The 16,690-nt window shown below is 45.3% G+C and overlaps 2 protein-coding genes across 12 annotated transcripts in view; one reads left to right on the forward strand and one right to left on the reverse strand.

The window, feature by feature from the left end:
* The first annotated feature begins 261 nt into the window (after window positions 1-261).
* LOC129007973 (T-cell surface glycoprotein CD3 gamma chain) lies at window positions 262-16,561 on the forward strand. 3 transcript variants are annotated; one of them, XM_054439461.2, is made up of 7 exons: window positions 262-438; window positions 10,469-10,492; window positions 11,185-11,412; window positions 11,996-12,127; window positions 13,086-13,129; window positions 13,862-13,945; window positions 14,564-15,740. In XM_054439461.2, exons 1-6 carry the CDS (start codon window positions 423-425, stop codon window positions 13,925-13,927), a joined length of 510 nt encoding a protein of 169 aa, XP_054295436.1. In that variant the 5' UTR covers window positions 262-422; the 3' UTR covers window positions 13,928-13,945; window positions 14,564-15,740. The 3 variants fall into 3 exon arrangements, with proteins under 3 accessions (XP_054295436.1, XP_054295435.1, XP_054295434.1); XM_054439460.1 differs by lacking the exon at window positions 262-438 and adding an exon at window positions 5,297-5,926 and having other exon boundaries at window positions 14,564-16,561; XM_054439459.1 differs by lacking the exon at window positions 262-438 and adding an exon at window positions 5,818-5,926 and having other exon boundaries at window positions 14,864-15,740.
* Window positions 400-16,690, reverse strand: part of LOC129007971 (T-cell surface glycoprotein CD3 delta chain) — a 35,188-nt gene continuing 18,897 nt past the window's right edge. For 3 of the 9 annotated variants that reach the window (XM_054439455.2, XM_054439452.2, XM_063672138.1), the window contains 6 exons: window positions 13,054-13,122; window positions 11,625-11,819; window positions 1,822-2,040; window positions 1,221-1,352; window positions 897-940; window positions 526-673 (listed from right to left, as the gene is read on the reverse strand). In XM_054439455.2, the coding sequence (XP_054295430.2) occupies window positions 608-673; window positions 897-940; window positions 1,221-1,352; window positions 1,822-2,040; window positions 11,625-11,748 (585 nt within the window). In that variant the 5' untranslated portion in view covers window positions 11,749-11,819; window positions 13,054-13,122 and the 3' untranslated portion in view covers window positions 526-607. Of the gene's footprint in view, window positions 674-896; window positions 941-1,220; window positions 1,353-1,821; window positions 2,041-2,317; window positions 2,371-2,979; window positions 3,259-4,006; window positions 4,183-11,624; window positions 11,820-13,053; window positions 13,123-16,690 lie in introns of those variants that run through there. The other 6 variants (XM_054439451.2, XM_063672139.1, XM_054439456.2 and 3 more) reach the window with 6 other exon arrangements.

Consider the following 16,690-nt stretch of genomic DNA (forward strand, 5'->3'; position numbering starts at 1 on the left):
GGGGAAAGGGATACAAAAGGGGCTTAGGTGAGACCTCCTTACAGCTAGTGGCACCTGGCCAGCAGGGCCGTAGAGTTAAGGCCATCCCCTTAGCAGCAGTGGGACTTTGTTACACACACCCTCTGAGTCTTGGTGAGAAACTAGTCCCAGGGCCCCTTGTTGTCTCTGCCACCCCCATTCATGACATCATGGAAACTTCTGTGAGGCTGGGCTCCTGAACACAGCAGCCTGCCCTCGGCTGGATGAGGCAGCCAAAACCCTAAAAGGGTTGTGATAGGGACTGGAGTCAACAAGTAGCTGTGGGAACGTGGTGGCGCAGACCCTTCACCCAGGGAGCCCTGTGGACTAGAAACACCAGACAGCCAGGATGTGGCGAGAGACTGCCCAACACACTGTCTGTGTGGGGCAGAGGAAGGAAGGAGATGAAGGAAGGAACAGGTAGGTAGGAGGGCGAGATCCCAGGCAAGTCAGGACAACTCCCATGCCTTGCCCAGGAGCCTTAAGAAGTCCAGGCACCTGCTGAGTGAAAGAGGATATATTTATTGGCTGAGCAAGAAGGGAAGGTACAGTTGGTAATGGATGCTTCTAGAAGCCACCAGTCTCAGGTTCACTTGTTCCGAGCCCAGTTTCCTCCAAGGCGGCTGTACTGAGCATCATCTCGATCTCGGAGGGGCTAAGAGAGGAGAAGAGCAAATGGTCAGGAGGCAGGGTTAGAACTCTTCAAGGAAGGGCCCCAGCAGGCCCGGACGATGAGAGCTCCTGCCTGACCTCTCCAGTCACACCCAGCGATGAACTCCCCAGTAGGACCCTTCCCATGTGCAAACAGCATTCGGTGTCAGCCTCTCTATCCCCACTCACCCTCCCTTCATTCCTGCCTCCTTCCCCTCAAGGCTCACCTGATAGACCTGGTCATTCCTCAACAGAACTTGTGTGTCGGCAGCTAGAAGAACCAGAGAGAGACATCAATGGCCTAGCAGATGGGACAGTGAGATCCACCCTCCCACACCCTCAGAAGTCTGCATGAGTGATATGAACACACAGGTTCTTTCAACAGTCAAAGTTCTAGGAGTCTTTAGGAGATTGTAAGAGTAACTCCCAGCTGAGACTAAACCTACCACCAGCCCCATTCCTTAGCTGGAGCATAAGCTCACTGGTACACACACACACACACACACACACACACACACACACACACACACACGCTCTGCTCTTCCACTAACCCCCAGACAGCCTTCCAGTCTCATGTCCAGCAAAGCAGAAGACTCCCAAAGCAAGGAGCAGAGTGGCAATGACATCAGTGACAATGATGCCAGCCACGGTGGCTGGATCCAGCTCCACACAGCTCTGGCACACTGTGGGGGAAGGGAGGAGAGAGGAGAGGTTGAGAGCCTTTAAGATCAGGGAACCATCCTCTGCCTCCTAGGTCAACCCTTAGATCTCTCATGCCAAAACCCAAACCTCAATAAGACTCTGGGAGAAAGGCCTGGTGATGGGCTTGCCACACCTTCCTCCACCCTGCATCCTAAGGAATCCCTGGGAAGAGCCAAGAAGTAATCTCACCTTTGTGGGACCTTGAACAAGGTGGTGGGCCAAACCTCTCACCCAACCAAGGCTGCAGTAACATGACCCCTACTGCTCTGTCTTGCTGAGTTAAGCTCCCTCTTCCACTTTGAAGGTCCCCAAATCTGGCTTGTACCATTACAATAGTGACCTCACTTTGTTTAGAGAACAGATGGGTTCACCATATCCCTCTCTAGCCAGAAAGTTCTCACATCCAGAAGCCCTATCCATTCCAACCCAAAGGGTTCAGGAAGCACGTACTTCGATAATGAACTTGCACGGTAGATTCTTTGTCCTTGTATATATCTGTCCCATTACATGTATATATTCCTCGTGGGTCCAGGATGCGTTTTCCCAGGTCCAGTCTTGTAACGTCTGAGAGCAGTGTTCCCACTGTTCCCTCTACCCACATGATGCTGGTATTGCAATTCACAAACACTCTGTCCTCAAGTTCCTCTACAGTTATCTTGAAAGGGCTCACTAAAGGGGAAAAAAATATCACAATTGGAGACAGCTCTTTGGTCTGCACCAAGCCCTTTGTTCTGCGGAAGCTCATACTTAACAGAGACCATTTTCCTGGTCCTGGACAGTTTATGGTTTCCATCAAGAGAGACAGAAGTCACAAGAAAAAGCCTTCAGAAAGTTCCCCACCAACTGCAGGGGTCAAGGGGGACATGAGGATGCCATTCAAGCAGAGGACAGGTCTTGGGGCCTTGGTGCAAAAGAGGACCCCTCAGAGCAGGGTTGACCCAAGTACCTTCCTGGAAATGAATCCAGACCGCTGATGAGGAATAGGGGGAGCATGGACCACTGAAGCACCCAGAAGACATGGAAAGACAGAAGAACATGCCTCGGTTGGAAATGTCTGCATTTTTTCTTCAAGGAAACATCTAATTCTACTTCCCAGCCATCTACAACACTCCCACTTCAGCTTCTTATCCTCATCCTTCCTCATTGCCCCTGCTCCATTAACAACCAAGAAAGCGGGGCTGTCAATACTGAAGCCTTTCCCAGGGCCAGGGATGGCTGTGGGTGGAGACCAGCTGGTTTACCAGCCCCTGAATTATCAGCCAAGTGGTCCAGAACGGGACCAGAGCAAATCCCATGTACAGTTTTCCACCCTTGGTTAGGAGGAGGAGAACAGGAAAAAAATTTTATTGAATCCATCCCTAGAGCTCCTCACAAGTCAAGTCTTGTGGGAGACTTTTAGGGCTAGAGGTGAGTGCAGCAACATTCCAGATGCAGCGAGTTCCTCTGACAGCCTGAGCACATCTCCACAGGTCACAGAGGCACTACAGTCTATGCCTCCAAACACAGGGAAAAGTGGAGTCTACATTCATTCATCCTGGGCTTCACACTCAGTCCCAAATTTGGATACAAGAGCATCTTCTAGAAAACCCTGAAATAGCTGTTGCTCACACTTCTGAAGCAGGTTGGAAGTATATGCGTGTATACTCAGGGAGACACATGCACATCAAATGCTTCACATCCTACAGTCGCGTCCTCTTCAGGGATCTGTCTCCAGTGGAAATCCTGAGTGTCCTAGTGCAGCCGACTATTAGGTGACCATTGGACACAGTTTGCTTAGCAATGAAGGGATTCCTGGGACATGGGACTTTCCATTTTAAAACTGAAATTGGCAAACTGAGATGAGTTAAAATCCTCCCATGTAACAACCCCTCAAATCTTCCCTCCCTCCTGCTCAACCTAAAGTTAACTTCTCTTAAAGCATTCACATGAGTGCTAGGACATGCCTCCAGGGGTGACATAATCATAGCCAAACAAACAAGAGTCCTGGTTCCAGAAGCCATCAACCCTAAAAGGAGTAGTGCAGGAAGCTGTGCTCCCATGGCCAGTCCCAGATTCAGGTACATACATACTGAGCTATTTTCTACAGATCTCTGGCCTAAGGCCTGCTGAGAGACATTCCAGGCCCACATGCACCCGTGGCTGGAGCCAGTCAAAGCCAAGAGCCTGTTTCCCAGACTCTATGCTACATCCTGCCCCTGCCCTCCTGACACCCCTGGGGTGCCTGGTGAATTGAAGCTAGCACCGAGAAGCACTTTTTTTTTTTTTTTCTTTTGAGATAAGGTCTCGCAGGGTCACCCAGGTTGGAGGGCAGTGGCATGATCACAGCTCACTGAAGCCTTGAAATCCCGGGCTCAAGTGCCCCTCCTGCCTCAGCCTCTCAAGTAGCTGGGACTACAGTTGTGCACCACCACGCCTGGCTAATTCTTTTGTTTTACAAAAGATAGAGTCTCATCGTGTTGCTCAGACTGGTCTCAAACTCCTGGCCTCAAAGGATCCTCCCACTTCAGCCTCCCAAAGCTCTGGGATTACTGGTGTGAGCCACTGTGCCTGGCAAGAAACACTTTCAAGTGGGCTTCACTGCCATCAGTAATGTCCCTCTCAGGTCCCTTCCCCCACCCACCTGGAGTAGCCTTACCTTGGGAGAGAAGGGTAGCCAGTACCAGGCCAGACAGAAACGTGCTATGTTCCATCTCCCAGCAGAACTCATCCAGTAGATAAAGCCAGGTCACCGAACTATCAGCCTGGGTGAGAGCTGCCCTCCCCTAGCTGACTCACAGGTACCGGAAAGAGGAGAGTGGGGGAGGAACTAGAAGATGTCTGCTTCTCTGCTTTCTGCCGTTGATGATGGGAAATTGTCAGGGTGGGGGTGGGCTAGGGGTAGGGTAGGAAGGAAGCGGTGTAAATTGCTCTACCTCTGAGCAGGGAGCTGGCAGAGAATATGGAAAAGGTGGCCTGAACTGTAGCGTCCCTATTGACAATGCAACCACATTTACGCACAACCTAAAAACTGCCACATCTCAAAGCCCCTTGAAAGAAGCCGTTGGCCCCATAGCACAAGCTGTAGCAGCTAGATTTCTCATGGAGGCTGATCTTTCTCAGGACCTTTCACTAGGCAGCCAGGGACACCAGATCTAGCAGCTTCTTGTCAGTGGGAGGTTGGGCTTTAGAGACCCCAGCCAGAGATTTGAATCCTGGGTCCAATACTGCCTACCTGTGGGGCCTGGGCCAGCCATAAAATTTTTCAGAGTCTTATTCCATTAGTACCATTATAAGGATTCAAACAAGATGTTTGCATGGTGCCTCACACATCATATGTGCTCAATAAGGGGTAGTTATTAATAATAATATAATTGACTGACAGGCAATATTGAGCCTCCCAGTGAGACAAATGGACCTTTTTCCCCGGTGGCCTACGAGGATCTGAAACTCTTCACACTGCTGCAGTTAGACTGTCACTTACCTGGGGACAGAGTCATGCCTGTCTTGCTCACTGCTGTATCTTGTGCCTGGCACATAACGGGAGCTCTGCACATTTTTGTTGGCTCACTGACTGACTGGCTGAGGGAGACAGGGTCCTGAGATCCTGGACATTCAGTCTGGGCTCTGGCCCCTGAAAATGTGCTGGCCTGTCCTCAGAATTGTTCCACCTATTCCCTTCCAGGCGCCTCTTTCATGATCTCAAAAGAATAGTGAAGCCAGGTGCCGTGTCTCACACCTGTAATCCCAACACTTTGGGAGGCTGAGGCAGATGGATCACAAGGTCAGGAGTTCGAGACCAGCCTGACCAACAAGGTGAAACCCCGTCTCTACTAAAAATACAAAATTTAGCCAGGCTTGGTGGCACGCACCTGTAATCTCAGCTACTCAGGAGGCTGAGGCAGGAGAATCGCTTGAACCCAGGAGGTGGAGGTTGCAGTGAGCTGAGATAGCACCACTGCACTCCAGCCTGGGCAACAAAGTGAGACTGTCTCAAAAAAGAAAAAGAAAAAAAAAGTGAAAAAAATTCCTGAATGAAGGCCTGGACTGAGGTGGCTTTCCATTCGGAGGTCCAGCCCCAAGCAGCTGAGAGTCCTTCCTAAATTCATTACCTATAGCAACAACAACTAGCAACGAGTAACAACTGGCTGCAATCCTAAAAACTAATGACAGGGACATTTATCTCCCTCATGAAGAAATGGTCCCAGGACCATCTCCCACCCAGCATCCATTGCGGTTCCCTGTGCAAGATGAGTCTCTGAGTGGGAATCCAGCACTCTCTCCCTCTCCTTCCCCACCACCTCCACCCTCCTTAACGGAAAAACAAAAGGCATCTGCACCTGCAGCCCTGCTGAGGCCCCTGCTGCCCACGCTTGCAGCAGAGGGTGGAGGCTCTGGGTTCTTGCCTTCTCTCAAGGGCCCCAGCCCCAACGGTGATGGGCGGAGCCAGTCTAGCTGCTGCACAGGCTGGCTGGCTGGCTGCTAAGGGCTGCTCCGCGCTTTTGCCAGAGGACAGAGACTGACATGGAACAGGGGAAGGGCCTGGCTGTCCTCATCCTGGCTATCATTCTTCTTCAAGGTAAGGGCCTACTAGGGGTCTGGCAGCCTGGGGAAGGGCTCAAGGGAAGAGCCCATCACTGGTGAGGCAGGAATATTGGGATCCCTGACCTTCAGCCTACCTCTGCTGTCACCTTAGAGTTCAAAGGGCAAAATGGAGCCTCTTAACTGTTCTCTGCTAGAGAGAAACAGTGTCCCATGGAGGAGAAGGAATCCTTGTCTCTGAAAAATGCAGAGTACTTAACTGGCTGAAGAGAGGACCCTGTTACCACCATCTTAGATTTGAATGCAGCCCAAAAGGGCATAGGCCAAGAAAATAAAAGGAAAAAGTATATGTTCCCTACTTCAGAGCTGGGGGCTAGCAGTCAACCTATGAAATGTTCATTCACTCAGTTGGGCAGTTGGCCAATTGGTCAACAAAGATGGGTGAGACCCTAATATGTGATACGCCATGAGGAAATAAAAATGAATAAAACACTTACGCTCTACAGAACTCATAGTCTTATTGGAGAAATTAGTTTTCATGGTGCCAGACTGAGTGTACGGTACAGTATGGGTGCCTGCATGACTACTCCATTGGAAATATCCAATAGGAAGTGGATGAACTGGGTTGATGCCTGGAGTCTGGACATACTGGGAAAGTTAAAACCATGGAATTTGCTGAAGTCACATAAGTACTATGTGAGGAAGAGGGGGCTGAAGATGGAACAGTGAGGGCACCAATTTTAAGGGGCAGTTAGAGAAAAAAAAAACATTCCAGGAAAGAGATAAAAGGAGAATCAAAGAGCTGAAATAATCAAATATATGCACTACCTTGGAAACCAAGGGAGTAGAGAGCTTCTAGAAGGAGAGAATTACCAAGAGTATAAAATGTTAAAGAAAGCCCGCTAATATAGGCATATATTTAAAAGTTTAAGTCTGTGGGATGTGGCAGAATGCGCATGATCGGTGATTCAGCACAGTTTCAGCAGGGCATTGTGAGTGGAAGCCAAGCGAAAATTGGTAGAAGGTGAAGGTCAGGTAATGAGGCCAGCAAATGTAGACTCTTCTTTAAGGAAATTTGGATAAGGAGGGAGAAAAGACTGGGTGGTAGGTAGAGGAGGAAGTAGAGTCTAAGAATAAATGTTTTTGAGGATGAGAGAAACTTGAGCACATTTCTAGGCTAAAGGAGAAGATGATGAGTACAGCAAGGTCCTGGAGTTGATGGTGGAAGGACAGAGTCAAGAGTGGGGTCAAGAGCACAGAGGGGAAGGCAATGTTACCCTCTAAGACCTGGAGAAAGGAAGTGCAAACGGTGCTGGCCACAGATAGGTTTATAAAGGGAAAGGAAGCTAAAGGAGAAAGGACAATAACAACTTCCATGTTCTAAAAAATCCAGGTGGGAGGCAATGCCACCTGCTGAAACTGAGCTGGGTGATGACTGGTTGGGAGACTTGAAGAGGACAGTGAGAGTTTAGAATAGAATTATTTCTGAGAGAAATGGGAGGAAAAGTCAGCTAAAGACAACACAGGTTGAGGAGCAACTCTCAAGCCTGGGTGAGGTGGCTGCATATCGTGGAAAGAGCATTGAGTTGAGCAGTAGAAAACCTGAGCTCTGGATCCAGCTTGGACACCAATGAGCTATGTGTACTTGAACAACTCCTCCACTGTCTGGGAGTTCTCATGCCAGCCAATCCAGAAATGTGGCAGGGACGGGCATGGTGGCTCACGTCTGTAATCCCAGCACTTTGGGAGGTCGAGGCAGGTGGATCACCTGAGGTCAGGAGTTCGAGACCATCCTGGTCAACATGGTGAAACCCCATCTCTACTAAAAATATTTTTTAAATTAGCGGGGCGTGGTGGTGGGTGCCTGTAATCCCAGCTACTCAGGAGGCTGAGGCAGGAGAATTGCTTGAACCCAGGAGATGGAGGTTGCAGTGAGCCAACACGGTGCCACTGCACTCCAGCCTGGGCGACAGAGTGAGACTCCATCTCAAAAAAACAAAACAAAAAAAAAGAAATGTGGCTATATGACCTCTTAAGTCCTAAAAGGAAACCTCACTCACATTAAAAGATGTCAATCAGCCAGGCACAGTGGCTCATGGCTATAATCCCAACACTTTGGGAGGCTAGGGAAGGAGGATAATTTGAGCCCAGGAGTTCAAGACCAACCTGGGCAAAATAGGGATACCCTGTGTCTACAAAAACTACAAAAATTAGCCAGGCATGTTGGCATACACTTATGCCAGCTACTTGGGAGGCTGAAGTGGGAGGATTGCTTGAGCCCAGGAGCTCGAGGCTGCAGTGAGCCATGATCACACCACTGCACTTCAGCCTGAGTGACAGAGCAAGGAAAAAAAAAAAGATGTCTCAAAAAAAAAACAAAAAAACACTATGTCAACGATCAGTGCAATCTCCTTCCCTGAATCCAATTTAGAATGAGGGGTCTCTGTCTTCTCTTGGTCTTCTGACCAGGTGGTCAGGAGAAGAACTAGTTAGAAACCTCTTTAACTGTTTGTCTTGCCTTTTCTCCCATTTGCTCATTTATTCATTTGCACATTCATTCAACAAATAAAGTTCCTACCATGTTCCAGGCACTGCACTGGATACTGTTCAAAAATAATCCCACCTGCATGAGGTTCTAAGACAGTTCACTTCTTTTATTTCCATTATACTTTGACTCATGACCGCCTCTCCCTATCACACACACTCCACCTCTAGCTACACTACCTCTCTTGTCCTTTTCCAAAGCTGCATCTTATTCAGCTATTCTTTCTACCCAGAATGCCTTTCTCTATCTGGTATATTCCTGCTTACTCTTCAAGGCCCAGACAAATGTCATTTCCTCTATTAAGCTTTCCCTGACCCTCACCCTTGGACAAAATTAATAGCTTCTACCCTTTTTTCATATGCAGTCATATAAGCACTAAAAGATAATGTATACGTTCTATTCAATTAATTGCATGTATGTTTTAATTTTTTCACTTCATCATAAACTTTGGAAGCAGCAGTTGATTCTTCATATCAGCACTCTTTTCTTTCATAATATCTAATTATTTTAGGTCATAATAGTGCTCGTTAAATGTTTGGATTAAATCTAATTGAATTGAATTCAAGTGCCAGATCTCTGTAGTATGTCTACCATGCAACTCCACTACCCTAAGGTTTTGTTTGCCTGTTTGTTTGTTTGTTTGTTTTTGTTTTTTTGAGACAGCTTTAACACCTAGGCTGGAGTGCAGTGGTGCAATCTCGGCTCACTGCAACCTCCACCTCCCAGGCTCAACTGTTCCTCCCACTTCAGCCTCCTGAGTAGCTGGGACTACAGGTGCATACCACCACGCCCAGCTAATTTTTTTGTATTTTTTGTAGAGACAGGGTTTCGCCATGTTGTCCAGGCTGGTGTCTAACTCCTGGGCTCAAGCAATCTGCCCACCTCAGCGTCCCAAAGTGCTGGGATTATAGGTGTAAGCCACTGCTGCCGGTCAACTCTGAGTTTTGAGACAGATTTGAGGACTAATTGAAAAGCCAGCTTCCCTGGGACATCCAGGGTTTTTACAAGAAAAGGATCACCAAGGCTGAATATTTTATAAGGAACTCAGCCTAAAGGCTTTGGATAGTGCACACCTACTCCTTGCCAGGGCATTAGCTGCTCAAGAAGCAGAGTGTTCTGGACTGGATAGGCAATATCCTTACTTACACATACTACAGTACAATCCTGATGCTAACCCCCCAAATTAGTGTCAGACCCTACAGGTTAAGAGCATGATTCCCAACCAGATTGCCCTCACTTTAAATGCCAGCTGCAAGTTCAGGGTACCCCAGACTACTCACACTTCTGACAAACTGCCTACAGTCTTAAGGATTCCCATGACCTTCCGCACTGATAATTTGCTAGAATAACTCACAGAACTTAAGAAAGTGCTGTACTTCCTATTTCAGTTTTATTAAAAAATAAAATCAGAACCAGCTAAATGAAAAGGGAAAGGCCTAGGAGGGTAATGAACACAGAGCCTCCGTGCCCTCTCCCCGTGGAATTAGAACACATCGCCCCCAGCACTCTCCCACACTCTGCCAGCACATTGATGGGTTCACCAACCAGGAAGCTCCACCAAGTTTTTATTGAGGTGTCTTTACATAGGCATGATTGATTGAATCATTGGCCACTTGACTGATATCAATCTCTAGGATCCCTTCCTGGGGCTGATATCACTAGTTTCAAAGCTGCAATCCTCTTACCATATGGTTGGTCTTGACCAGCACCATCCTGAGTCATTGCCATACATAAACTCAGGTATGGTCTAAGGGTCCACCACAGATAACAAAGCCACTCCTGTCACTCATGAAATTCCAAGGGTTAGAAACACCCTCCCAGGATACCAGGACAAAGATGAGACAAATTATTTATTATCACCTTGAATTCAATTGGGTGATTTAGTCTACAATCCAGATAACTAAGTATAGATACCATCATTTTCATGGATTTGAATCTTTCTTCATCTTGGCCTCAAATAACCATGGAAATACTTCAGAGCATCTGAACAACTCCATGACCAGCTAATACTCTATCTCTCTTCTGTCTTTACAGGTACTTTGGCTCAGTCAATCAAAGGTAGGAGAAATGGCTTCTTTCTATACTCAGACTCAGAATATTGACGGAAATTTGGCTTCCTACAACAGTAGTCCTACAGGAGCAAACAGTTTAGAATGAATGAAAGGATGGGGATAGATAGGTGATGCCTCTATTGTCAACCAAATCAGTGACATGACATAATCTGTTCTGGGCAGCTTGCCTGTAGCTAAGCATTTAACTGGTCTCTTACAGGAGAAACAGGACCCTAGTAGCTAGGGACACATCTCAAACTGTGACCCATGAACCAGCAGGTATTGGCGTCACCTGGGATCCTGACCTTAGTCTCTGTCAATCCTTCTCTTTAGTTCATCTATTCTACCTAAAGTGATCTCATCATCTGGTATGCTGTTAGCAGTTTCTTACCTGTATAGTATCTTCCAAATAACATGCCCCAAAATCCCAAAGTTTTACCCCTACTAATTACAGCAATGTCTCTTTTATTCTTCATCCCCTGACGCAGATATTGGCGTCACCCGAGAGCATGTTAGTAATGCAGAATCTCCCCTCCCCAGAACTACTAAATAGCACCTGAAATTTTAACAAGATCCCCATGTGATTCATGTGCACATCAAAGTTTGAGAAACACTACTCTAATGATCTCCTAGTATGCAGAAGCAGGGAGAATTTCAGAGGCAAGATCCTTAATAGAACCATGGCTTTTCTCATTTCAGGAAACCACTTGGTTAAGGTGTATGACTATCAAGAAGATGGTTCGGTACTTCTGACTTGTGATGCGGAAGCCAAAAATATCACGTGGTTTAAAGATGGGAAGATGATAGGCTTCCTAACTGAAAATAAAAAAAAATGGAATCTGGGAAGTAATACCAAGGACCCTCGAGGGATGTATCAGTGTAAAGGATCACAGAAAAAGTCAAAACCACTCCAAGTGTATTACAGAAGTATGTAATCCCCTTTGGTCTGTTTGTTGTGAAATTAATCAGTATTTGCTGTTCTGGTGAGCTTTTTATCTGGGGTGAAAGTGGAAATAGATCCTCAACAGTGATATTATTGCCTGTTCTCTTAATTTCAGCTTGCCTCTTTTAAAATACCGTAAGATACTTCCCTCACCCTATTGAAAAAACTACAGCCAGTCCTGTAAAACTTTCTTTACCTTTGGGTGGGCTCCATGGATTTGAGCAATTCAGCACTGAGTTGAATGAAGGGGTTGGGGAGACAAGGGCGATCATAAGGTGAGCAGCAGTGAGGACTGGAGCGCAGTGGAGCATGAAGAGCATCTAGTCTTCCTTCTGTTCCAGATACTTCCTGGTAGTTAGACTACATGGGCTTCCCCAGGAATCCTGGGGGACTGAAGAGCATCAAGATGCATTGAGTTTTGGCGCAAGGATCTTCCCTTGCCCTGCCACCCACAGAGGAAAATGCCTGCTGCCCTCCACAGGGGCATTATTGCAGATAGGCAGGAGAAAACAAACCAGGAAAAACAACTTTCGCAACCTGAAGGTTTGTCTCTCCTTTTCCCTACAGTGTGTCAGAACTGCATTGAACTAAATGCAGCCACCATATCTGGCTTTCTCTTTGCTGAAATCATCAGCATTTTCGTCCTTGCTGTTGGGGTCTACTTCATTGCTGGACAGGATGGAGTTCGCCAGTCGAGAGGTAAAAGAATGCTCTTAGATAAGAGATGGGACCACCTGAGACCCTCAGCTTTCCTCCTACCATTATGTACCCAATAGAAGAGACTGAGTTGGTGCCTCTTGCTAATGTGCATAGTTGGGTGAGGCTGTATTTCTCTGAGACAGGAGAAAAGGATACGTGGTGTTATCACAGCATGTTCACCTGTCTCAAGATAAAATTCCCACTGATTTATCCTCTGTGACAAAAAAAAAAAAAAAAAAAAACAGGTGCAGTGGCTCACACCTGTAATCACAACACTTTGGGAGGCCGAGGCGGGCAGATCACGAGGTCAGGAGATCGAGACCATCCTGGCTAACACGGTGAAACCCCGTCTTTACTAAAAATACAAAAAATTAGCCAGGCGTGGTGGTGGGCGCCTGTAGTCCCAGCTACTCTGGAGGCTGAGGCAGGAGAATGGCGTGAACCTGGGAGGCGGAGCTTGCATGAGCCGAGATGGTGCAACTGCACTTCAGCCTGGGCGACAGAGCGAGACTCCATCTCAAAAAAAAAAAAAAAAAACTATTTTAAGTAAACCCTTATATACAGAAAAGTGAATCACAAGCATACAGCTCAAAAAAAAATTCACAGAGCAAATTCACCCACGCAGCCAGCACATAATTTAAGAAAGACAATATTACCAATGCCATCGAAGCCCCTCCTGTGGTCACTTCCAGCCACTACCCATCCTCAAGAGTGAGCATTGTCCTGACTTCTAACAACAAGGATTAACTTTACTTGTTTTTGTTCTTTATGTAAATGGACTCATATATTAAGTATTCTTGTGAGTAGCTTCTTTCACTCAACAACATGTTTATGTGCTTTATCCATACTCTTGTGTGTATATAAAACTCTTATTGTTATTTAGTATTCCATTTTGTGAATATAACCCGATTTATTATGCATTCTACCTTGTGTGGATTCTGTTTCTTTTTTTGTGCAGCTTCAGACAAGCAGACTCTGTTGCCCAATGACCAGCTCTACCAGGTAAGGGGATGAAGAATAAAACAGACATTGCTGTAATTAGTGGGGGTAAATCTTTGGGATTGAGGGGCATGTTATTTGGAAGATTCTATACAGGTAAGAAACTGCTAACAGCATACCAGATGATGAGATCACTTTGGGTAGAATAGATGAACTAAAGAGAAGGACTGACAGAGACTGAGGTCAGGATCTAGTGAGCACAAGTTGAAGAACACACTGAGAGGGACAGATGAAGAAACTCTCAACAGGCCGGGCACTCACTATAGACAAGCCATGGCTCATGCCTGTAATCCCAGCACTTTGGGAAGCCAAAACAGGTGAATCACCTGAGGTCAGGAATTCGAGACAAGCCTGGCCAACATGATGAAACTCTGTCTCTACTAAAAATACAAAAAAAATTAACCAGGCGCGGTGGCGTGCACCTGTAGTCCCAGCTACTCAGTAGGCTGAGGCAGGAGTACCACTTGAACCCAGGAGGCAGAGGTTGCAGTGAGCTGCGATTGCGCCACTGCACTACAGCCTGGGCAACAGAGCAAGACTCCATCTCAAAAAAAAAAAAAAGAGAGAGAGAGAAAGAAAAAAGACAGAGCCTCCATCTCCTTGTCCTCTTTCCATCCTCAGGACCATGAAGTACCCACTCCAAACTCTCACATATAAAAAACATTCAATAAACATGCATCAAATTAATTAATAGAGGATGGAAAAAATGACTTATGACTGTGCTGTCCTTTCCAGCCCCTCAAGGATCGAGAAGATGACCAGTACAGCCACCTTCAAGGAAACCAATTGAGGAGGAATTGAACTCAGGACTCAGAGTAGGTGGGTTCTTCAATGCCAAGTCTAATAAAGGACCCTTGCATCAACCGCCCTCCCAATTGCTTCTAAGTCTAGCTCCCTTCCCTAAGCGGCTATAAGGATCAGACTCTGGGGATCAGGGATTGGGAGGTGGTTTGGGGTACTCTTTTCTAAAAATTATGGGGCCATACTGATTGTCTTGGCCTAGGAAAATATGAATTTTATGTATCTGTAAATCCTGTCAGAGCAGGGCCTCAAGACATAGAGATGCTGTATATTAATCTTAACCTACATTAGAATTTCTCATTATCTACACTATCAACATTTTGGGCTGATTAATTATTTGTGATGAGGGGCTAGCCTGTGCATTGTAGGAGTTATGGCCTCTTCCACCAGATGCTGGTAGATTGTCCAGTGTGACAATCAAAAATGTGTCCAGACATTACCAAATGTGTCCAAACATCACCTCCAGGGCAAAATCACCCTTAGTTAAGAACCACTAACCTATATTAACCTTCCAATCAATAAATCAATCAGTCAGAAGTTATGATTTAATTAATCTATCTGAAGTTTCTATCAGGAAGACAGGGTTGAAAGCATTATTTGGTTTTTTTGAACAAATTGCAATTTTTCTTTTTTCAGTCCAGGTGTTCTCCTCCTATTCAGTTCCCAGAATCAAAGCAATGCATTTTGGAAAGCTCCTAGCAGAGAGACTTTCAGCCCTAAATCTAGACTCAAGGTTCCCAGAGGTGACAAATGGAGAAGAAAGGCCATCAGAGCAAATTTGGGGTTTTCTCAAATAAAATAAAAATAAAAACAAATACAGTGTTTCAGAAGCGCCACCTATTGGGGAAAATTGTAAAAGAAAAATGAAAAGATCAAATAACCCCCTCGATTTGAATATAATTTTTTGTGTTGTAATTTTTATTTCTTTTTGTATAGGTCATAATTCACATGGCTCAAATATTCAGTGAAAGATGTCCCTCCACTGCCATCCCCTGCTACCCAGCGACCCTGTTGCCCTCTTCAGATACAAATTAGTTTCTCTTTTTTTTTTTTTTTTTTTTTTTTTGAGACAGTCTTGCTCTGTCGTCCAGGCTAAAGTGCAGTGGCACCATCTCGGCTCACTGCAACCTCTGCCTCCTGGGTTCAAGCGATTCTCCTGCCTCAACCTCCCGGGCAGCTGGGATTACAGGCACACACTACCACACCTGGCTAATTTTTGTATTTTTAGTAGAGACGGGGTTTCGCCCTGTTGGCCAAGCTGGTCTCGAACTCCTGACCTCAAGTGATCCGCCCGCCTCGGCCTCCCAAAGTGCTGGGATTACAGGTGTCAGCCACCATGCCTGGTCTTAAAACTAGTTTCTTATATACCTCTCTGGAGGTATTCTAGGCATATATGAGCACATTCTCAAGTACATATTATCCTCCCTTCCCCTATCTTTTAGACAAATGATATCAAACTATACATCTTGTGAGATTATTGCATACCATTATATGAAGAACTCCTTTTTAATGCAGCCATATTGTACAAATAGACTATGATTTATTTAACCTGTTATCTATCAGTGGATATTTAAGTTGGTTCCAATCTTTTGTTCTTACAACAATTCTGCAATGACTAACATTGTATAAATATCATTTTTAAAGATAATTGCATTGAAGCATAATTTACATGCCATAAAATCCACCCATCTTAAGTGATTTCACCTGTTCTCAGAAATTTTTAGTAAATTTAACTAATTGTACAGCAATTACCATAATCCAGCTTTAGGACATTTTCTTTTCTTTTTTTTTTTTTTTTTTTTTTTTTGAGGTGGAGTCTTGCTCTGTGGCCCAGGCTGGAGTGCAGTGGCACAATCTCAGCTCACTGCAACTTCTGCCTCCTGGGTTCAAGCAATTCTCTTGCCTCAGCCTCCCGAGTAGCTGAGACTACAGGCACGTGACACCACGCCCAGCTCATTTTTTGTGTATTTAGTATTTGTGTATTTAGTAGAGACAGGGTTTCACCATGTTGGCCAGGCTGGTCTCAAATTCCTGACCTCAGGTGATCCACCTGCCTCAACCTCCCAAAGTGCTGGGATTACAGGTGTGAGCCACCGCGCCGGGCCCGTAACTGTATTTTAATATAGCCATTCTATGGGTTTAATATGGTATTTTATTATGGTCTTAATTTGCATTTCCCTAGAGATTAACCATGCTGAGTGTCCTGTCATGTGTTTATTAACCATTCATATATTTTTAGTGAAATGTCTATTCAAATCTTTTGCCCATTTTTAAGTTGACTTATTTGTTTGTCTTCTCACTATTGGGTTGCATATGTCTTTGATATAAGTCTTTTATCAGATATATGATTTGGAAATATTTTCTACCAGTCTGTGGTTTGTTTTTCTTAATGGTGTCTTTTGAAGTGCAAAAGGTTTGAATTTTGAAGTACATTTTATCAATTTTTTCTTCTATATATTGTGCTTTTGGTATCATGTCTAATAAATCTTTACCAAACCCACAGTACAAAGATTTTTCTCCTGTCTTCTTTTTATACTTTTTATAGTTTTATGGTTTTAGCTCTAACAATAAATGTGATTTTGAACATACATAAGACTATTTGTAACAAATACAAATAAATTGAATTGTTGAGCACTTGTATTTGCATTTGTAATTTTATTAACTATTGCCAAATTTCACTTTATAGCAGTTGTAAACACATACACACACACAAATATATATATATATGTGTGTGTATATATATGTATATATATATGTATATAT

The sequence above is a fragment of the Pongo pygmaeus genome, chromosome 9 (genome assembly GCF_028885625.2).
Source record: "Pongo pygmaeus isolate AG05252 chromosome 9, NHGRI_mPonPyg2-v2.0_pri, whole genome shotgun sequence".
NCBI lineage: Eukaryota > Metazoa > Chordata > Mammalia > Primates > Hominidae > Pongo > Pongo pygmaeus.